The 22,287-nt window shown below is 34.6% G+C and overlaps 1 protein-coding gene across 9 annotated transcripts in view; it reads right to left on the bottom strand.

Moving 5' to 3' along the window:
* DMD (dystrophin) overlaps positions 1-22,287 on the bottom strand; it is a 1,947,932-nt gene that overhangs the window by 935,192 nt on the left and 990,453 nt on the right. For all 9 annotated transcript variants that reach the window (XM_064483309.1, XM_031445593.2, XM_064483311.1 and 6 more), the window contains one exon: positions 20,450-20,597. In XM_064483309.1, the coding sequence (XP_064339379.1) occupies positions 20,450-20,597 (148 nt within the window). The remainder of the gene's footprint in view (positions 1-20,449; positions 20,598-22,287) is intronic.

Here is a 22,287-nt window from a genome sequence, read left to right as displayed (position 1 = left end):
TGCCTATGGATTAGATATAGAAGGAGAAGAAAATTAAGCAATCATATTGATGCTGATTTCTTGCTAACCTAATAGATGATAATAATACATTGATGTAGAGTAGATTGGGGTTGGGGGGCAGAGGAGACAGTTTAAGGGAAATGTCAAAGCTGCTTGTATCAAGGCCAAGAAACAGTATCATAGAGTCAAATGAAAGTGCAGCTTTAGAGCTCAGAGAAATCTGGACTGGAGAGATAAATTGAGTATTCACCAAACTAAAGATGTTATTTAAGTCCACATAAATTGATGCTGTCATCTTGGAAAAGAGAGTATAGCCCTGGGAAACCTAAAGATTAAGGTGTGGTCTCAAATTGTGTTGTGCACATCCCCGAGGGATTCAGTGTAACTGATTGGTGTACGAAAGAAAACTGTTAACACTCCTATATTTATTTTTATTTAAAGTTATTGATTGATAGCTCTCTGTATGTTTGTTTAAACATATTCATATAAAATATATAAATAAATGTTCATTTATGAGAAGAAATATGCTTAAATTTTTGTTCTGATAGGAAAGCAGGATCAAAATCTGGAGAATCAGTGCCTTAAAGATCAAGAGGAGGAGGAGGTGGAACGAGCTGTTAAAAATGAGAAGGAGCAGACAGTGAGGCACAGCAAAAGGTAGGAGAGTGAATATCACAGAAGAAAGAAGATACTACTGTTTTAAGAAGGAAGAGGGTAGTCTATTGGCCTCTCTCTCAGTGTAGTTACGGGAAACATAAGCCCACAGTCAGTTTTTTGCAGGCCCTGTTCCAAACGTCAGACTTGCTAGAAATGAATTGTAGGGTATCGAAAAGACTGCTTGTAAGGCTGAGTATCTGTAAGGTTGCCAAAGAAGTCGTTTGTTTGGAAGTCATTTGTTTGCTCTATCTCTCCATTCATTCACTCAAGTCTGGTACCTCTGCTAGCTATTTGGTTAAGGTGTCTGATTATTTGCCTGTGCCTTTAACAACTACACATTTACACTTGAAAGTATTCCATGAAATCATTAGGTTACTTGTCAGATTTCAAATATTATAGAAGCTATTTTGGGGAAAAATAAAACAATGTATATTTCAGGCACATTTTCAGTTCTGAACAATATAAAGTATTGCTAAGTATGGTATTTAGCCATTAATGCTGTCTTTTAGTTCTGTAATGTAAAGGAAATAATAAGCTTATGACAACTTGGATAATACCCTTAAGCTTCTACATTATTGTTCCATATATCAAAGAAACTTCACTCCACAGTGGTTCTCCCTTTTTGGTGAGCCATGTAAAAACAGCCTTGGCCTTGTAGAAAGAAAACCTGGGTCCAGATGTCAGCCCTAAAGCTTTTTGACTTTTTGACTGTTGTAAGTCACTTAACTACAGTAATATATAAACATTAAAGAGGTATATACATGTAAGGCATTAGTATTATGAAATAAAATGCTTATAATATGAAAAAATTACCCATTACTCAATATTTAGTTTATATCATGTTTCAGAATAATTATGGATTCTACACATAATGTGCATGTCCTGATTAAGCTGTCTTTATTATTTCTTATACAGTATGTCCACTGTTCAATCTATTGATCACATTGAAAGGAGAAGAGTTTAGATCAGTCATGCACATATTTATGTACTCTTAGGATGATGAGATAAAGAAGCCAGTAAGACAGAAGAATTTAAATTTTAATGAACAAGTCAGAGCCCTCTGTTTTTTACTTAATCATTTTGTCACTGTCTCTCCCATCTGGGCTGAAGCACAGTCACTTTCAGTTGACACACAGAGTGTTAGCTTCCACTGGGTCTCTCTGTCTCTTTCCTTAAAAAATTAAAAATAGAACCACCATATGATGTAACAATCCCACTTCAGGATACACAGTCAAAGGAAATGAAAATAGGATATCAAAGAGATATCTCTGTTCTTCCATGTTCATTGCAGCACTATTCACAATAGCTAAGATATGGAAACAACCTATATGTCCATCAGTGGATGAATGGCTAAAGAAAATGCTGTATATACATACAATGGAATACCATTCAGCCTTAACAAAGAAAAAAATCCTGCCATTTGCAACAACATGGATGAACCTGGAGGATATTCTGCTAGATGAAATAAGCCAGTTAAAGGAAGACAAATACTTACACAAGGTATCTATAATAGTCAAACTCACAGAAGCAGAGAGTAGGGGCTGGGGTGAGAGAGAAATGGGGAGGCACCGTTCAATGGATATGAATTTTCAGTCATGCAAGACAAATATATTCTAGAGATCTACTGTACAACACTGTACCTATAGTTAACAATACTTTATTGTGCATTTAAAAATTGTTAAGAGGGTAGACTCATGTGTTCTTACCCCAGCAACAAAAAACTGCAGTACTTATTAGATATTATTGTTTAATGTATCAATAAGGAAGCTCATATAGTAGCACATCATAACAGTAAACCCATTTTTATAATTTTATTTAATTGATGACTTTGTAATCCTATATATTTATGTTCTATACATATATATACACACACATACACACATGTACACACACACACACACACACATACACACACACACAGAGTAAAGAATCCCTGCACTTGTCCCTACCTATTGTTAATTCCCTGACACTGACCCGGCACATAGCAGGGGCTCCCTAAGCCTAGGGTAAATTAAATTGATAGTGAGATGACTCAAGTTCTTTGCAGCAGTACACCACTATAAATCTAGAGATATTCTTCCTAAGTAGAAATTCGATTTTAAACTACTGCTAAAGAAACTTGCTGGCACTTGTATGTTAATCAGGTAATCTGTATTTTACATAGCATATCTATGAGTTCTGACTTCTGAATCCAAATATATGGAACATGTATCTATATGTCTCTAATTCTCTATATTCTTCTTGACCTATACTTAAAATCCTATTTACTTATAAAAGTTTGCTTTATATTTTTTCCTGTGGATTATAATAAACTGGTAGACTGTTTGGGGTTATAACTACTGCTTTTAAATACAAGTTTTCATACCGCTTCTTGGATTAGACACCTTGGCAATTTGTATATTTAAATCTTAAGACTTATTCCTGCAATTTATTTACCTGAACTGTACAATGTTTTTTCTCTTATACCCAAAGGTAGCATTCATAAAGGGTTTTGAAATGATATGAAGTGATAAAAATTATAGAGAGAGAAATTTCAGAGGCACCAAATCAACTGCTTTCCATTTATCATCACGGTAGTTAAAAAAGAAGTAACAAAATCAACGAAATTTATCTTTTAGATGAGTAGACTTATCTGTTCCTATTGACAAATGCGGCTTTTTTGTGATTGGAATCACACATCTTTTTATGTGGTTACTGGAAGTATCCAATTGTCACAATTTTTATACCAAAAAAAGCACTATTGAATTTTAAGTGTCAAAACTTCTCATAATACCGTGTCCTCAAACTGTGAGACAGTGTTGCTGATGTATTTTCTTTAACACTTCAGGAGTTGTAAACATTTGAGATATATTAATTTATGAAGATCTTTAAGCTTTTCCAGTAGAACTGGAAATGGATGATAAATATACAGCACATTTCAACTGTATGTCAAAAATTCATAGAAAAAAGACTAGGAGGAAAAACATTTAAAAAGTTAACAGTACTTATTTTTAATTTAAGAAAAAATTACCCCAAACTTGGAGGTTCGGTCAAAGGATGGTTATATATGTTTCAAAAAACAAAGTAGGGTCTTATCTAAATGTCCCCCACACCATCAAAAGGGCTTCTCCTTTTTCACAGAAATGCAAATCTGTTTGACTTACTGTTCACTATCAACTGGGGTCCAGACATTTTACAACTCGGCGAAGTTAAATGCTAAATTGTAGAAAACGTATATGATGCAAATGACTTTTTATCCAGTAGAAAATACAACCCTAGAGGCTGTAGGATATTAACTGCTTTGAATCTATTTTTATCAATCTTACTCCAGAATTCTTTTTTTTTAAATCAACTGGTTAAAGATGCATTTGTTTCTTGTATCTTCTTTTGAGCCTGCTTTGTCCAACTACTGGCTCCTTCATTATTGTGTGAAAAAAAATCTAATGTGTATTCATCATGATAAGTCATGAAAAGTTTGTTTCTTAACAAAATTTCACTTTGACACTAGGCAATGAGATTATGGACTTCCTAAATTTATACTTCTATTTTCCAAAATGTCCCCAATTGACCTATAACACATGTATAGTCTGAAAATATAAACATTTATCTGAAAAAAAAGTATGGTGTATGAAAATCTATTTAGCTTATGATGCCATATGCATGCAAGATCTTGAATGCCATACAAAGGAATCTAAGTGACTAAAGATGAAACAGCTTTGTAATCGATAGAGTGTTTTGTTTTTCTTTTCCGTCAGTAGCAAAGTGACGTAAGAAAAAGAAAGTAAACTTTAGAAATATGAAAAGTGTATGAGTATTGACATCTGCTTATTGTGAATGTGATGAGAGAGGCGCGTCAGGACAGTGAGAGTTAGGTTCATTACACTGCTTTCTCATACCATAAATGAAAGAATAACAAATATTGGCTAAAATTCAATAACTTCATGGCCAAGATACATACTATAATTTGGACATTGATTCCTTTTGATAACCTTTCTCCTCAGGCACTGTCAAGATAGATAATAATTAGTAGTTCAGCTAGGAGCTGGACTACAAATTTCAGCTTGAGTAAACTACAGGAGATGCTCGCTACACATTCACTTAAAGCTTTGACAGTTGCAAATGTTCCCTGTGGCCAACCCCTCTTGTTTTCCTCTTTAGAATGAATGTTTTCACTGAGCCCTCTGGGATGTGAAGCCACTAGAAGAAGTGAGGACTTGCAGTTGCAAGTTACCAAATAATGCCAATTCCACACATTTTATTCCTATATGAACTTCTGTTAAAAGGGAGGGATCCTAGCAGCTGCATATCAGAAGTATCTGAAATTCCTGTCTCAAAAACATACCCTCCTCCACTTATTCCACAAATTGTACAGTTACCCTTGATCTTGAACAACTTCTCCCTTTTTAAGTATAAAAGCCTGGAGGAGAGTTGAGACTATTTACACTTCTAAGTCTGTTCCTAAGTCAGAACACTGACTGTGAATTCTGCAGTGCTGACTTGGGATGAAAGAAGGAAAAGGAAAAGGCTAGGAAAGGGATGATGCTGGGAAAGTGGAGCAGTTTCTAATCCCTTCTCCTCCCATCCTCACTCCAATCAGCTTTTCCCACCAGCTTTTACAATGAGGATCACTTATTTATTTCCCTACAAAACATCCCAAAGTTTCCTGATTATTAAAAAAACAAAAACAAAAACAAAAACACTTTGGCTTACTAAATAGAACTTGATTCTAAACTAAGCCCATCAAACTCTGAAGAGCAGCATTGACTAACGGAATGCAAATCACATGTGAAATTTCAAAATTTCCAATAGCCACATCAAAAAAGTAAAAAGAAACAGGTCAATTTACTTTTAATAGTATATTTTGTTTACTCCAGGATGACAAAGCAGTATCATTTTAACCTGGAATGAGATAGTTTACTTCCTTCTCTATTCTTATTAAGTCTTCAAAACCCAGTGTGTGTTTTCCACTCACTATCCATCTCAATTCAGATTAGCTGCATTTCAAAAGATCAGTACTCCGTGTGACTAGTAGCTACTGAACTGGACATGGCAGCTCAAGAGAGAGAACTATATTGTGATTCTTAAGATTGTGCAACTTTAGAAAACATTTATCTACTTGAAAGAGACCCCAGAACTCATCCCATGAACACATCTTTCTCCCTAACAAAGCTTGAATCGGCTCAGTGTAGATGTGATGCTGTTAGAACTTGGAAGATACACAAAAACTTTAGCATTCACACAAATGGGACATTTCAAAGTGAGGTAGAGCCCAGGAATTTTGAATATATTGTTCATGGTACAATACTTCATTCCATTATTTCGCAGATGTACTATTAGTGACTACATCACTGCCTCAGCCTGTGTATTTTCTTTTTCCTGTAAGGGTGAAACAATTTCTACACAAGCTGTAGAACTCTCTGCCCAGGAGGTGATAGTTGGATTATCTCCTGGAAAGTTCCTTAACTCTCCAGAATTTGGATTTAAAATTCTTATTTCATTCAGTTATTTGAGAAATAAACGAGAAAATGAGTGAAATGTTGACCATGCAAACAAAGCCAAAGACTGTCTAGGGAAGATGCTAAGGATAACTTTTCTACTCCTGTTATAGCTGTAATTTCTTCTTCAGCAGATGACCCTTCATCTCTCACACTATTCATTCTTCCCTCCACTCCTTCCATCCTCTTGATGGGAGGACCAATCTCCTAGACCCTGGCACCTTGCTTATGGCCCTTTCTGATTGACAGCAATAGCCCAACACTTATACAGGGAAAGTCATTCCCCTCTCTATTTCATGAACAGTTCAGGGCAATGAGAGAGTTGGGCTTCTAAGTTCCTATCAACCAAAAGGTAGAAATGACTGAGAACTGCTAAATGATTATTAAAGTGTTGACAGATATAGTTTATGAGGGATTTTATTTCTCAGAGAAGATTATTTTGGAGGAGGAAATTAAAGATGGGGATATCACTACAGAATCCTTCCCTTACTTCTCTTTTGAGAACTCTATGAGAACACACACTTGTTTTGTTTCACTACTGGATCCCTATTTCCTGGAATAGTATTTAGCACACAGTAGTTCCTCTACAAATTTGAGTTTAACTATATTGAGAGTGTTGCCTGGCAAAATTCAACCAGCTTAGAACCCATGATGGTAACCACTATGCAGGTAACCACTGCCTCTTTTGGCAGCTAGAGCTTAATCTCTGATTTGAGGAGAGGTGACAATGAGATGCAAAAACCCCAGTTTTCTCCCTATGTTATTAATTAGTAATGTTGTCTTTTAATGTAAGACTCTTGAATACTTTATGATCACAGTTAAGTCCATCTGAATCATACTGGCTGCTTTATTTTCAAACAGAAAACACACACACAATGCCTTCAGACGGATAATGAAGTAGAAATAAACCACTTAAAAATTGTTTACATGCGGAATATCTAGAAAGAAAATAAGCACAACAGGATCACAAAATGTCACACATGTTCTTGTTAATAATGAGTTGAAGTTGCACTTATTCAAGAATTAAGCCAGTTTGTCTTTAAAAGTTCTCACCAAAGTTATAATGCAAAAAACTTGGTAGTACACAAGAAACCACAAGTATCCTAAACAAGCTTACCTTTAAAGCTTCAAATCTTGTACAGACACTCCTCCACTTAAAAATATCAATTGCTCATTTACATGCATGTATTTTGTAAGGTCCTTCACAAAGTGTTCCAAAGCTGCCTATCCAGCCTGAACTACCACCTTCCGCCTGAGACCTGAGCTCCCTAAGTTATTGCCACTTAAAGTCATTTCCGTTCTCCTAACAACCTACATTTTGTGTGGCTACCTGGTTTTTGAACATGTGTTCTCACGATCAAGGATACTCTTTCATCTTTCTCCTTGAAAAAACTGCCTGCTTATGGTGAAAAGACTTCGTTAGTCTTCCAGATAGAGCTCGTCATCTCTCTTCCCTGTTCTCATAGGACTTTATAAATACCGTGAGTACAGAATCTCAGAATTGGGTTATATCAACTTTGAGGTTTATATATCTATCCCTCTCTGCACTAGACTAACTTCCCTGAGTGTTGGAACTGTGATAGATTTCTCATCCCCTCACCCAGAGACAGTCTGCCTCCCCTACTGATGTAAGGCCACTGCACATGAAGCGCTGTCTGACTCAGTGTTGACACTTTTGGTATACACCACTGTCCTGACACTTGACAAAAACATGTTGAATAAGCAGAGGAATGTTGATAGCCATAGCCATACAATGTTAAGGGAAAACAATCTGGCCTTGAAGGGACCACATGTGTCATGGTGAGTTTTATCCAGAGAGCATTCTGAAAGGGAGGCAAACAGTAAATAATGGGCTACGATTCTCAAAGGGAATCTGCCCTGAGGGAACTAAGGGCCTTTCACCAACAGGGTTTTCTTGGAGAACACCAGCCCTCACTACACACAGACCAATGCCTATGTTTTCCATATATGACAGCTACTGACCAAATTCTGCCCTTCTACCAAAACTTGACTTTTGTTCCAAATCATGGAGAAGTAAATGGGTGTCCTTGTATTTTCTGTTCCCTCAATAACCTGCATCTTATAGTAATAAAGAATCCCTTAAATCTATATCTCAACAGAAGATTAATATGACAATGTAACTGAAAGTGCTTCATAAATTATAAAGCACCTTATTACATTATGACTAATGTTATTGTCATCATTAACAACCCTAACATCATCTCTAATAATAAAAATAACCCCTCCTAATACTCTGATTTTGATGTACTATGGGTCAAATTATAACCCATAGTAATAAAGATGTTATGTCTCATCCTTACTGATAATGACATAAGAGGGGTTTAATTATGGTTATACTTATCACTAAATAGCATTTTTATGGATGAAAGAAGTTTCATCTTTATTACTTATTATCTGTAAGGCCTCTTAGAAGGGCCTTGCCCTATATAGTGGGTGGTGAATATTATCCTCTTTATTATTTTCCCCAACACTTCTAGCTGATGGTCAGTAAGCAACGTGACATTCATATCCCGAGGTCTTCATTTATTTGCCTTGTGATTTGGGGTAAAATACTTAACTGTTCTGAACCTTATAAAATGTTACATTGTAAGAATACCTTTTCTACTTACTTTTCTGGGTTTTCTTTTGAGAATCACATCAAATAAAATTTCTTATGATCTTTAAATAGAAAGGCACTAAGATCAACTTTAAACACTACTGCAGTAAAATAAACCTTCTGTTACATCTTTCTGTGCATGTTTTTGTAAAACTGATTTTATATCATCTTCCCAAATTAACCATTCTTAAACTGGCTTCTTAAGTTTTTTTAAATAAATTGTTTTCTTACAGTCATCATATTGATACCTTGTGACACTCAATCAGAAACAACCCAACACACACACACACACACACACACACACACATACACTCGATAGAAACAAAAACTATGAAACAGTACTTTCCTGTGTGTGATGAACCCTGATGCTTTCTATTTTGTTTCACTAAACAATGCTGGTAGTGATCCACAAATTGATTTCATGACTCAGAGTTTGGAAAATAACTAGCCCACTAGATTAAAACAAAATAGAAAAACAAAAACATAACCAACAAAAAAGGAAATGAGTCCTAAGCATCATTTCTTTCCATGGATCTATAATCTGCCCAAGAGTACATCTCTCATCATGTCCTAATCATATCACAATTTTTCGTAACACTATCACTTTAAAAGTGTTTTTCCCTTTTTCTGGATGTAGGCCCTGCCCTCATCACCTCCTCTGTGAAGCTTTTCCCAATCTTCTTGCGAGTAATTTATTCTTTTCTTGTCCAAAACCCATCCCCAATGTCCATCAACTTTAGTGAACCTTGACTCCTCTGTGAGTAGACTGGGATTGTGTTAATTTTGATGCCCTGAGCGCCCAGCACAGAGTCTGACACAGAGCAGCTCCAAAGTAAAAGTTAGCTGAATAAATATATTGATTTTAAGGGTTAATTGAAATATAAGGACTAGCTAGGGCTAAATGTTCCAACATAGTGGTGGTACACGAGTTGTCTAAAATACAAGTAATCTTATGGGCAGCTCCATCCCTTGGGTGGGACAACTAAATGTTAGCCTCCTGAGCACCACACATCGTGGAGTGGATGGTGTGATGTACTCTTCTTTGAACATCATTACAATTCTATTTCAAAATTTCTGTTCCTACCAATACCCAAGGAGACTATAAAAGATTCCAACAGTCCAGCCTCATTTAGTGAAAAAAAGATTTCAATAGTCCAGCCTCCTTTAGTGAAATTATCTTGGGTGGTTACGTATTGGTTGAATTGCTTTAAACATTCTTTTAGGAATAGCCCTGATTATGAGATAAAAATTGCAAATTCCTATGGACTATGGATTGGTAGAATTTGCTCACTATAGTATACAGCTCTTAAACAAATGCTTACAAGCCTTTGTTAAATCATACTGTAGAGCTTATTATTTTTTAACAATTGTGCTGTTTTAAAGGTTGTTTCAGTAATCCATTATTAGTATTTAAAAATACATATATTGTCCTTTTGTGAGCACATACAAAAGCCGTATTATTTAAAAACAAAAATTCAAGGATAAAATGTTTGTAAATGTATTATTTAAAAATAGCAGTAAAATGGGATTTTCAAAATAAATCCATGCTAACTAGGATTTACGATACAATATAAGCCTGTACTATTAATTGTAATGCCAGGATTTGGAGAACTATACTGAAACATTAAATTTATTCATTTTCACAGCCTGTAGACATTTTAATGTGTAAGTAGCAATAAGAACAAATTACCTAAAAACTTTTAATTGTGTAAACTAAATTAAGACTAAATGGTAATGCAAAAGTGGGTACAACAGGACAAAATTATGAATCCTATACAATGATCCAACAACACTTAAAGTGTGGAAACAACATCACTATTCTGGAATGTATGACCACAGTTGATCCTAATTGTTTCTCTCTTGTCAAATAGAAATTGCACATCAATCTCAAAGTATTGCAAACTGTTCATTACATGCAAATGGTTGTGTTTTGCAGGCTCTCCAAGGAAAGAAAACTTCTTTACAAAAGGAACCCAGCTAAAAGAAGAGGTTCTCTGATAACAGTAGGTTTCCATTAGAGTTCTTCATTTATAAGCAACAAAAACTGCCTCTGCCAATAAGGAAATTCAGGGTAAGGGAATGGAGGGGTTTACAGGATGGAAGGGTAAATAAAAGAATCAGGTTTGGAACAGGCAGGGCCTAAGAGGGTCACCACAGCAAGGGTAGCATTCTCATTAGAATGGATGAATTCCAACCTTATCACTTACTTTAAGATGAAAAGTCTCAAGAAAGAATATAATTAGCCAGGCTTAGGGTCTATGCTTAGGACCACTGAGATGTAACCCTCTTGGATAGAATACTTGATTGATTGTCTCATGAAGGCTGCTCAGGTACCCAAGAGAAACTGGGGGTACTATCAAGTAGGGAGAACAGTTGCTATACACTCTTCAAAAATGTCTACTTCCACTGCACAGTATTTAAGTGACTTTAAAGTTTCTTTTTTAATTTTAATCAAACCCCTTCTCTTAATGCATGAAGTTGAATGTTGACTTAAATAACAAGCCGATATTGATTTACGTTTTTGTTACCGTGATTTTTGGTGTTTGATGAGCATGACTGAAGTCTATTTCTCCATTATCTCAAGTAACAAAGAATGTTTAAAGAGAGAGTAAGAAGGAATACTTGCATTTTTATCGCAACTTTTCATTATTCTATCTTCTAAAGCAGGAGGTAGCAAACTTTTTCTGCAAAGAGCTACATGGTTAATATTTTGGCCTTTGCAGGCCAGGCAGTCTCTGTGGTAACTACTTATTACAGCCTTTGTCACCAGATAGTAGCCATAGGCAATTTGTAAATAAATAAGTTGTGATTGAGCTCCAATAAAACTTTATTTACAAAAACAGGTGGCTGGCAGGATTTGGCCCCATACGATTCCTCTTCTGAAGAATTTAATATTCATAGGATCAATAATATTTAATGTACTAGGTATTATATCAAAATTCCTTTAGATGCCAGACATCCAAGGGATGTCATAGGTGAGATACCTATTCTAATAATAACCAGCTCAATGTTCCACACAGAGTCCTAGATTCTATGGTAGCACATCAGTCTGTTTCAGCTTCAGTTTGAAATATTCTTCAAAATGAGTCTGGTTAAGTAAAATGAATGACTAAGTGTAGGACAAGGAGGGAACTAAAATTTGCAGTACTGTAAATTTATAAACTAAAATTGTCTATTGACAAATAAAAAGTAATAGCGAGCTAATAAAACCTCAAGGGGGAAATATGCTACCATATAGATATACATTCATATCAGACTCACCAACTATGTTTCAGTCACCCATGTCCTTGTTCCTTGTTGGTTTTGATCAGAAGACCTTAATATAAATTCACTGCTAATAAAATAGCTTCAATTATAGCCTCACAAAAGAGAAAGAATTTTAAAATTTGTTAACTATGATGTTTGCAAACAATCCCAGTTTCTGGCTTGTACCTATAATTTGTATATAGTAGGAAGATTTACTATTCTTATGACTAGATACTTGCTATTCAGCTTGATGAATAGTTCATCCTGAACCAACTCATCTGTGAACAGGCCTCTCGTACTATAATTTGTCAATTTTATCATCGTTCAAAATTTACAACTCATGTCAGAACATTTTCTCACTCTCTTGGTATGACTTGTTCACAACTAGCTCTTTCCTTATGCTGCCTTTTACAGCATTGCTTTTTCCTGTTTCCCAAAGTCTTGTTCTCCCAGTTGAGTTTGGGAATCCCAGAGGTATAATGGAGGAGCGTCAAGAAAGACTAAAGGACACAGATAACTGCTGTAGAAAAATCTCCCATTCCCCTAGGCTGGTTCCAGGACTTTCTGGAGTGTTTACATATTGCCATGTGTTTCTACCTTGGCCTTACTATGCTGAACACATGAGCCTGTGAGCTTATTAAGGGAAAGGGGGCATTTTGTCAAGTCTGTATTCCTAGTAGCAAGCAAAGAATCTGTCTTGCACACAGTAGGCTCACACAAATACTTGTTGAATGGGTTTTGATATTTATGATATGCTTAGAGGGTAAGAGAATGGAGCCATAATGTTGTTAAACTCTAAGCAAATAGGAAAATTTCAAGTACTCTACAAAAAAGAGGAGGGGGCAGCTCAATGTAAGGAAGAATTTCATGAATATGAGATGGAATAAAAATGGGAGAAAGGACAAGTCTGGGGATAGTTTGCGTAAGAAAATAATAGCATGAAAATATAATTCTTTCATTTACCAAATTATTCATTATAATGAGTGTTATATGTGCTATGTACAAAGAGATTGTTCTATGTACTGAAGATATATTGGTGACCAAGAAAGACAAGGTCCCTACAAGACTTACATTCTAGTAGGAAATATAGATAATAAACATGCAAATATATATTATAATTTCAGCTAATGACAGTGTTATGAAGAAAGTAAAGCAGGATAATTTGGAGAGAAATTAAGCCTATGTGTATATATATGTATGTGTGTATGATCTCTTTCAAATACGAGAAATTACAAAAGGCATATCTGAGAAGATAACATCAGAACACAGACATATGTAAGTAAAGAAAAGTGTATAAAAGTCCTTAGAGGAAGGTGATTAGGACATAGGGGATAAAGACTGGGAATAGGGTAGAGCCTCTAGCAAAGAGAAAAGCAAGTTAAGTAGTAGGAACTAGCATTAGAAGGAATATTGAGAAAGTATGCAAGAAAATCAGCAATGAGATCAGTGGCTGGAACATCCTCTTTGCAAAGTAGTATACTTCATAAAAATTGCTTATATTAGCATTAATCCAATTTTTCATTAAATAATTTCTCCTTCACACTGCTTCCATGTTGATGGGAGCAGGGCTTTTTTTTTTTTTCTAATTTAGAATTTGAAATTAGCATGCTTCATTTTTTTTTTTTTTGGGTAGATTCTTACTCTCTTGATAATTTCTTACTTTAAGAATAAGAATCCCTTAGGGATGATATGTTTTTCCATGCATTTTAAGCAGTTCTTTACTGCTGTGGCTATTACAGTAAGTTCTAGTTTTGGTTCTTGCTTCTTTCCCATAATGTATACCAATCTGTCATCTTCTTAGACATACTATGCTGGACAACAGAACTTTAAGAACAAGTCATTTAAATTATCTGAATATTTTAATATATTTATTTTATGAAAGACACATTTGATGGGTACCAATTTAGAGTCCCTCTCTGAATTCCCATTAAATCTGTTATTTACTACTTCTGAAAACATGCACAGGAGCCAAGAAGTTGTACAGGCACTTCTAAGCAGTGATAAAAGGCTAACAATATTTACATAAGAAGGAAATACCCAACTGTTTAACTGTTTTAAGAGACTAAATTCTCATGCCACTAGCAGCTAGTAACATTGGAAAGCTTACTTTAAGGTGTACTCCCATACTTGCACATCACTGCAACACTAAAGCGAGTAACTAGAGACAAATTCTCTTCACAGTAAATTTTCATGCTGATTCCCTTGTTAGTGTACATCATCTAGTTACAGAAATCAGGGTAGTTTTGTGATCACCAAACAAAATCTTACATAGTTTTACTGCTGCGAAAATATAAAGGACCAGCAATAGTATGAATTATTCTTAACACTGGGGTCCCAATGAAGGGCAACAGATGGCAGAAATTTTTATTCTGATGATTTTTCCGTCAAAGTTTCTATCAGCATTTGAATCCCAGCAGCGTGGTCATTAAGAAGCTGTCAAACTCACCAGCCAGCTGGTAGAATCAGCACTGTAAAAACTGACTATACAGAAAACATACTTGTATTCAATTTGGTCTTTTACACCATATGCCTTTTTTCTAGATAGCCTTTGATTCAATCCATATTAATTCAAAGTTAGTTATCTCCTATAGAATCCTTTGGGGAAGTAGATTACTAATTAAGTATTAATGTACACTCAAATAAAAGCAGAAAAACTCACTAGAGCAGAAAGAGTTAGGGACATATATACATCCATACAGCACTCTTTGTTTCTGGGCAAACCAATGGTTTTTCAATGATGGCACCCACTACTTGAGGGCTTTTTAGGCTGCAAGCTCAGAAAGCAGGGTGAGAAGAATTAGAAACTCTGGGTGTTTCCTCTAAGAGGAAGTTACCCTTTATGGACTCACTTGTCTCAAACTTTGGGGCAAGAGTTACCTAACACTAATGTGTTCTTTCAACCTTAACTGTAAGAACTGGGTCCTTTGCAAAGTGCTTTAGAATTTTCTTTCATCACAAATAGCCAGGGTATAGCAGAGCTGAAGAGCAGCTAAACTTGTCTTTGACTCTCTAAGACTCTTCCTTGCCTTCTCTCCTCAAACTCCAAGACACCAGTGCCTTTTTTTCCCCCTGATTTATTTCCTCACCTGAGAGATCACAGTAATGTTCACAAGTTACAACTCTACTGTTTATATGTAATTTTCCATTCTCCATGCAAATTTCCAATTTCAGAAAAGAAAAAGTGTATTTTTCTTAACTAGAACATGCATTTAAGCAGTTTTTTTGAGATTTGATGGTTTACATGAACATTGCAATATGACATACTTGATCCAAGTTGACTTAAGTCACAATGAATTAAAATGTATCATTACATTAAAAGTAAAAAGCTTTTAATTGTATTTATTTACAGTTTTATATATATATATATAAATACACTGCACTTCTACCATATAATATATATTATGGAGGAGTGAAACACAGTAATATTGAAAGATACACCAGAAAACTAATTAAGAAGGTAATATACTGCCTAAAAACAGCAGTTAACTCATGTCACATTAACACATTGCAGTTTCACTCCCTATGTTTGCTTGCCACTCATTGATTTAAAGCCGAAAAAGTTTCATCTAAATAATTCTACTTCTGTTTACTTTCTTAGGTTAATTTTAAAAGGAATTCTTAGGATTTCAAGGTCTCATGCTTGCTCATGGCAACGTTCTTTAGAAAGCGCTGTTAATTTTTAGTATGTTTCACTAAACAGCCTTATCCCATAAAATAAACAGGTTCCATTTCCATTAATAGCAAGAATATTATACTCTTTTAAACATGCGATCTAATAGTGATTTTTATTATTTCTACCATCAACTTCAAGAACTTTGAACTCTGTTAAAATAACAGCCCATGATTTAAACTTATTTCTTTCTACTCTAGAAGAACATGTAGAGCTAAATGTCAGGGCATGGTATGAGTTCTACATTTCTGTTTTCAGCCAATGTTCTTGTTGGCATACCAATTCACTCTGTCACTTATATGAGTTAATATTATTTTCATAACTTCCCTTCATGGTACTCAGTTTTTCCTCTGAAACCTCCCATTAACATTTATTCTTGTTAGCTCTAAAAAGTAAGCAGATGTGTCAGCTTTCTGAGGAAGATTTGTTTGGCTAAACTGGAATTTTCCTCAATTCCTAATCCAAGAACTATATACATCGAAAAATAGTGTAAGTCATAAAAATGAGGTTTACTGAAATTGCCAGGTTATTTAATCTGCATTTCAGCTGTTTGGGCACAGAAAATCAGTAAATACATTTTCGTTCTCATAGATATAGGTTAGTCACTTATGAAGTATGATTAGCTATAATAAGATCTTACATTTAAAGAGCAATTGTTTTGCGGAAAATGCATTTCTAAGTGCTTTATGCACATTTCACTTTTAATACTATTTAAGAAAAGAGAAAACAGAAACATAGAGACTTAAGACACTTTCCCAAGATTCTGCAGCTATTAAAGGAACTACAGGAGCTGAGATTTGAGCCCATACTTTCTGAATCCGGCTTCCAACCTCTTAGCCAATTTTCTAAACGTCCCCTAGAGACGAATGTGGCATGCACTATTTTATGGGTGATCAAATTTTGCTTGTGCACTCAATTACTACTTGTTGACTGACTATTAAATAGATACATAAATAACTGAATAAATTTTATTAACAAACCAATTTTTAGTGGCATGTAACATGTTTGGTATTTTCTCATGTAAAAAAATGTGATGTTTTTAGAGGTTCCCCATGGTGGCATGGCATGGCATATTCTTTGGAATATCTTGAAAAATATTAATTCATATATTTAATTGTATCATTCACTTGTGATGGAGAAAAAAATAGTTGAGTTACATGGAACCAAATGATCTTTCTGGTATTGGTGGTCACTTTATTTTTAATTACAACACCAAGTGTCAATAGGAAACTGATTTGTCTTTTTTTTTTAAGTTAAAAAGATAAATAAAATGAACTTCGACAGAAGTACATAGAGACAAACTTGTAACATGTACCTATCTATTATTTTATTTCATATCTAGATATTATATCTGTGCTGAAAATTATACACACGAGGCTTCAAACTCCAGTGTACCCCTGTATATATCTGTTTAGTATATGCCTGATTGATATTCTTAAAGTAACCATTACTGGTTCAGGGTAACAAATCTGTCTACATTCTGTTAACTAAAATAATTTCTCATCAAAAATATAAACTCTTTCTCTTACTCATTATTACTTAATCAACAATGATAATAACCAACATAGCTGAAATTACCACAGATTCTATTTGTCTTATCAGTGGAAGTGCCTTACAGTGTCTTTCTGAACACTTTTTCTGGGACTCATGAGAATGAAAAGACAATCCCAGGTGTCTTTTGTGCCTGTGTGTCCATGAATGCACGCAAATGTGTATGTGCATGATTCTGGACCTTTCTAATCAAATATCTTAACTCCTTAGAAGATTAGTAATATAATTCACAGTTACTTAGCTAGAAAAAATTTTCCTGACATTCAGAATTCCTTTTCTTATTTTATGTATACATTGAGTAAAAAATAGACTAAATGAAATAATCTTTTTAAAGAAATTCTACAATTAAGGGGAAAAAGTTGTGATAAAATGTTCAAAATTTTAACTAAACCCCACAGTCAAGAAGTGGAGACCTCTGACATTCTCAAGGCAATTAAAATTATTGTATAGTTTTAGAATTGTATGGAAGTAAACACATACCAAAAGATCAAACGACATAAAAGCATTTGTTTTGGATCTCCGCTTCTGGCCAAATTGGAGCAACAGGGATCAGATTTAACTTTTTGGCTAAAAACTGTTAAAAATGAACAAACTATATGAAACAATGGTTTGAAGACATTGGACATTCAGGCAACGAAAGACAGTGATCTCTGAGAAATTAGAAACAAATGAGGTGAGCCCTACAATTGCCCTAGCTTACTGTCTAGAGAGAGTTCCAGGCTATGACAAAGGATGAAGGCACTCTCACAAAGCCAGGAGGTCTCCTTGAGTTGACGAAATGGAGTTGGGACTCTGAGGAGGTCAAGATGGCTAGAGTCATGGGGCAGAGTACCAGAGAGGAGAGATACAGAGAGTGGACATTGGAGACCTACAGAGAGCTCCCTTCCAGTCATCATCTGAGTCCCAATCAGCTCCTAAATGAGAAGAAACTACCCATGTCTAGGGAAAGAACTACACAAAAGGATTAAAGGGAACAACCACCAGAGCTCACATATAGTTGGGAATAGTGCCAGCCACACTGGAAAACATCATTCACAGAGCATCAGAGAAAGTACTCAGAAGGGTTTTGCTTCAGCAGTTGGACAAATTGGCTCTAGACTTCAGTTGTCCTGCTCAAAACTCACAAAGTGTAAAAGAAAGACACTAAAAAGATCAAATTGTTTCCAAGTAAATTAACAGTCTTATAGCACAAAGGTCAATAGTACTTATCTGCACAAAGATATGAAGCACCCAACAAGTTAAAATTCACATCTAGCATCCAGTCAAAAATTACCAGCCATTCAAAGAAATAGGAAAATAACACCCATAATGAGGCAAAAAAAAAAACCCTGAAACTTACCCAAAATAAACACAGATGACAGAATTAGTAGAAAAGAGCATTATAAGTTATAACTGCATTCCATATTTTCAAGAAGGTAGAGCAAAGACTGGCATGTTGAGCAGAGATATGGAAGATGTAAAATTACCCAAATTACACTTCAACAATGTGTTGAATCACACAAAACAATAATGTCCATGTTAAAAATACATGCTACATGGGATTAACTATAGATAAGATATTGAAAAAGATGCTGACAAAAGAAACTGTTAAAAAATTACAGAGAAAAAAAGACTGAAAACAAAAAGAACAGAATATCAGTGAACAACCTAATCATATATGCTATCAGAGTCCCTGAAAGGGGGAGGGGACAATTTTTTTTTAAATAATGCCTCAAAATTTTTTAAATTTGATGAACACACAGATCCAACCAAGAAACTTAACAGAACTCAAGAACAAGAAACATGAACAAAACTATACCAAGGAACATCATAAACTAATTGCTCAATTCCCAAAAGCACTCCTTAATAAACCTTCTGTATCCATTGCTGAGTGAGATGCCCACCTGAAATATATATATACTTCTACATTGCTTTACTTTTCATGATGAGTATATATTATTATAAAAATAAAAACAGATTAAAAATATATAACTACCTTGCATCAGATATCTTTGAAAATGGCAAGAGGTTTATACACCTCCCCAAGAATACTTTATATTTCTTATATTTCTGCCTTTAAGTCAGAGACCTAGGGATGCTTCATTAGCTCAAAATTCACTTTAGTGCTATTACAAAATGTATTTTCTGTAGGATGGCAGATTGGAAATCCATGAATTTCCTCCATCTGCAATGCCAATGCTGACATGTATAGAATTTTGATTGATAGACACATAATTAGACAAGATTTTTACATTATTCATTTTCTATGTTTACACAGATTATACACACATAGGTGTTTAAATGCTTACATTCTTAATATCAAAAATGCATACCTGCTATGCAAGTAATGTTTGAGAATGAAGAATTGTAAAGTTGAATAGGATATCGCTTTTATGAATCCAGCACTTTGAAATGTCTAACTATTTAATAAACTGCCTTTTTCTGTGCTTTCATCTAACCAAATCAGTGTTTTCTGGCACTAAAATCGGGCCACAATTCAAATCTACTTGACTGAAAATTGCTACCTGAAAAATCTGAGCTAAAAAAAGTCACAAAAATACTTAAGATGATGCAATAAACATAGTATTTCTTATATCTAAGCCATATATTTTGTAATCTAAGTTATAACCTCCACAATCAAATTTATCTTGACCTGCATACTCAAAAGACACAGCAAGATGGAATTAAACTATACACTGGTAATAATCCATATGTTGCATTTCCATTAACAAAAAACATAAAACAGTCGATAAGTACTGCTAATTAACTCTGCATTGTTTTGGCCTCTGGACTATCTCAGAAGGCATTCTGTCAATAGAATATATAGAAATATTGCTACATCACCACACATTGTCTTTAGGGAAACAGAACTGTAATTTTATGATGGATATTTCTAGCAACTACATTATTGCTAAGTATAACACACGTTCTCCTCCTAGACAGGATCCAACATAAGGTAAAGACACACACTGCCCCAAAGCCACAGGACACCCTGCTGTAAAGATACTTCCTTGTATCAAAGATTCAATTATGCTTTGCAGTTCATCAGATAAAACCAGACTAACTCTCATTCTGACACAAAATGTCCATTGCATAGTCTTCCCAAATGATCATCAAGATACGTGCAGTGATGACAACAAAAGTCAGGAATTATACATTTCCATTTTCCTTCACAACCTAAACTTAAAGAAGTTAAGCAGTCGTGATGTTGTGGTGAAGATAGACAGTTTGAAAGATGTAAACTCAAAAACTTACCTTAAGATACCATTTGTATTTGGCATGTTCCCAATTCTCAGGAATTTGTGTCTTTTTGAAAAACTGTTCAGCTTCTGTTAGCCATTGATTAAAAATCTTCATATCATAATGAAATCGTCGCCATTTTTCAACAGATCTGTCAAATTGCCTAGAAGTAAAAAATATGGATCAAGAAAAATATGAGTGTATAAAACAAGTAACAGCAACATAGCATAAATTTTTATTGTATTGACAAGAATGTTATTTTGATATTTCTCATTTGTATATTTCAATTTCATTTAACAGAAATAATTAATATTGACTAGAAAGAACAAATAAAAATAAAAGATTGTAATTTTCCCTCTAAAATTGAATATATTTCATAATTGAAACAAAAATAGAGACAGCTATTATGGAGTATTAATATTTTCTTCCCTATGAGCACATTTAATTTTTTTTAATTCTGGAATTTAAAAATATATTAACATCTAATAAATTATTTTGAAGCAAGATACTCAATTTTAAAATATGTTACGGATCAACATTAAACGATTTCATAAAGTCTATCAATTTCAGTATTGCTCTTGACCTGAAGGAATGTATTCCTTGAGATTCTCAAGCATCCAGGATGACAGATGTAACTCACACATAGGCTCAGATGTAAGCAATCTGCCAACTAACAGATAGGCTAGTCTAAAACAGATGATGCGTGTTGTCTTACCTTACCCTTCACGTCTCCTTGTATTCCCTAATACTTTAAATTGGAATGCTGAAGGAATTTAGTGCAAGGTAATGTGTTAACATCTCATATGAAAAGAGTATTAAGAAGGAGGCAGGTGGTCATATTCTGGTGACAGAAGAGACTGAGGCAGAAATTATGAGTAAAGGTTTAATGTTTACCCTAAGGCAGCTGCACATAATAATCACCTGGGGCATTTAAAAAAACAGCAATAAAACACTGATTTCAGGCCATACTCTAGACCAATTAAATTAGTATCTTTGGAGGTGAGATCCTGACACTGGTATTTTTAAAAGCACCCAGGTGGTTCTAGTGTACAGTCAAGGTGAAAAATACTACGTAAGGTAAGTTTTAAAATCTTATGGGGCTCATGATCTACTGGGTCTCCCAGGGCCTCTCCAAACAGGTATTTGCCAGCACTAAAATAAAAGCCATCTTGAAGATTCCTGGCTGTGGGACTGCCTCAAAGGTATGGAGGCAACAAATAAGTCTGTCAAAGTTCTCTGCATTCTACTCTTAAGATGCAATGGATTACAGTTTTGAATATCTTGACATCTTCTCAGATCTCTACCTCCATTTAGGAACTTCAAATACTTTTACAACCCAAATAATGCCACAAATCCCTACTGTTTTACTGGGAAAGAAATGGAATTCACATTTATTAAACATTTCCTATGAACCAGGCACTGGGCTATATGCTTTTATACATTCCATTTCATTGACTCCTACAACATCCCCAGCAACATAACAATTATTATTCCCATTTTCCACTAGAGAAACATGAGATGCTGTATAAGTTACCAAAAGATAAATAGATGTTAATTAGCAGAGAGGGGATTCTAACCCAGATCTGTCTGGTTTCAATGGTGCCTTTTACTGCCTTACATTCTCTTTGCTGGAATTTTCTTTTTTTAAGATGAATTCTCACCTTAGCAGTTAAACAATTAAAAGTGATAATTGTAAAGTTTTTCCCTACTTTTTCTTGTTAATATTCTTCCATCTATTTAATTATGTATTTACCTGTACATTGTGTTCTGTGAGACACTGCATTTAATGATTAACTGTATTTGTTACCTTAAAAATACCTAAAATAGACAGTATTTTGGTAGCATAAAAAGGC

Source organism: Camelus dromedarius, chromosome X, assembly GCF_036321535.1.
Source record: "Camelus dromedarius isolate mCamDro1 chromosome X, mCamDro1.pat, whole genome shotgun sequence".
Classification (NCBI taxonomy): Eukaryota; Metazoa; Chordata; class Mammalia; order Artiodactyla; family Camelidae; genus Camelus; species Camelus dromedarius.
The sequence above is the reverse complement of the archived record's forward strand: the minus strand, read 5'-3'. Positions and strand labels throughout refer to the sequence as shown.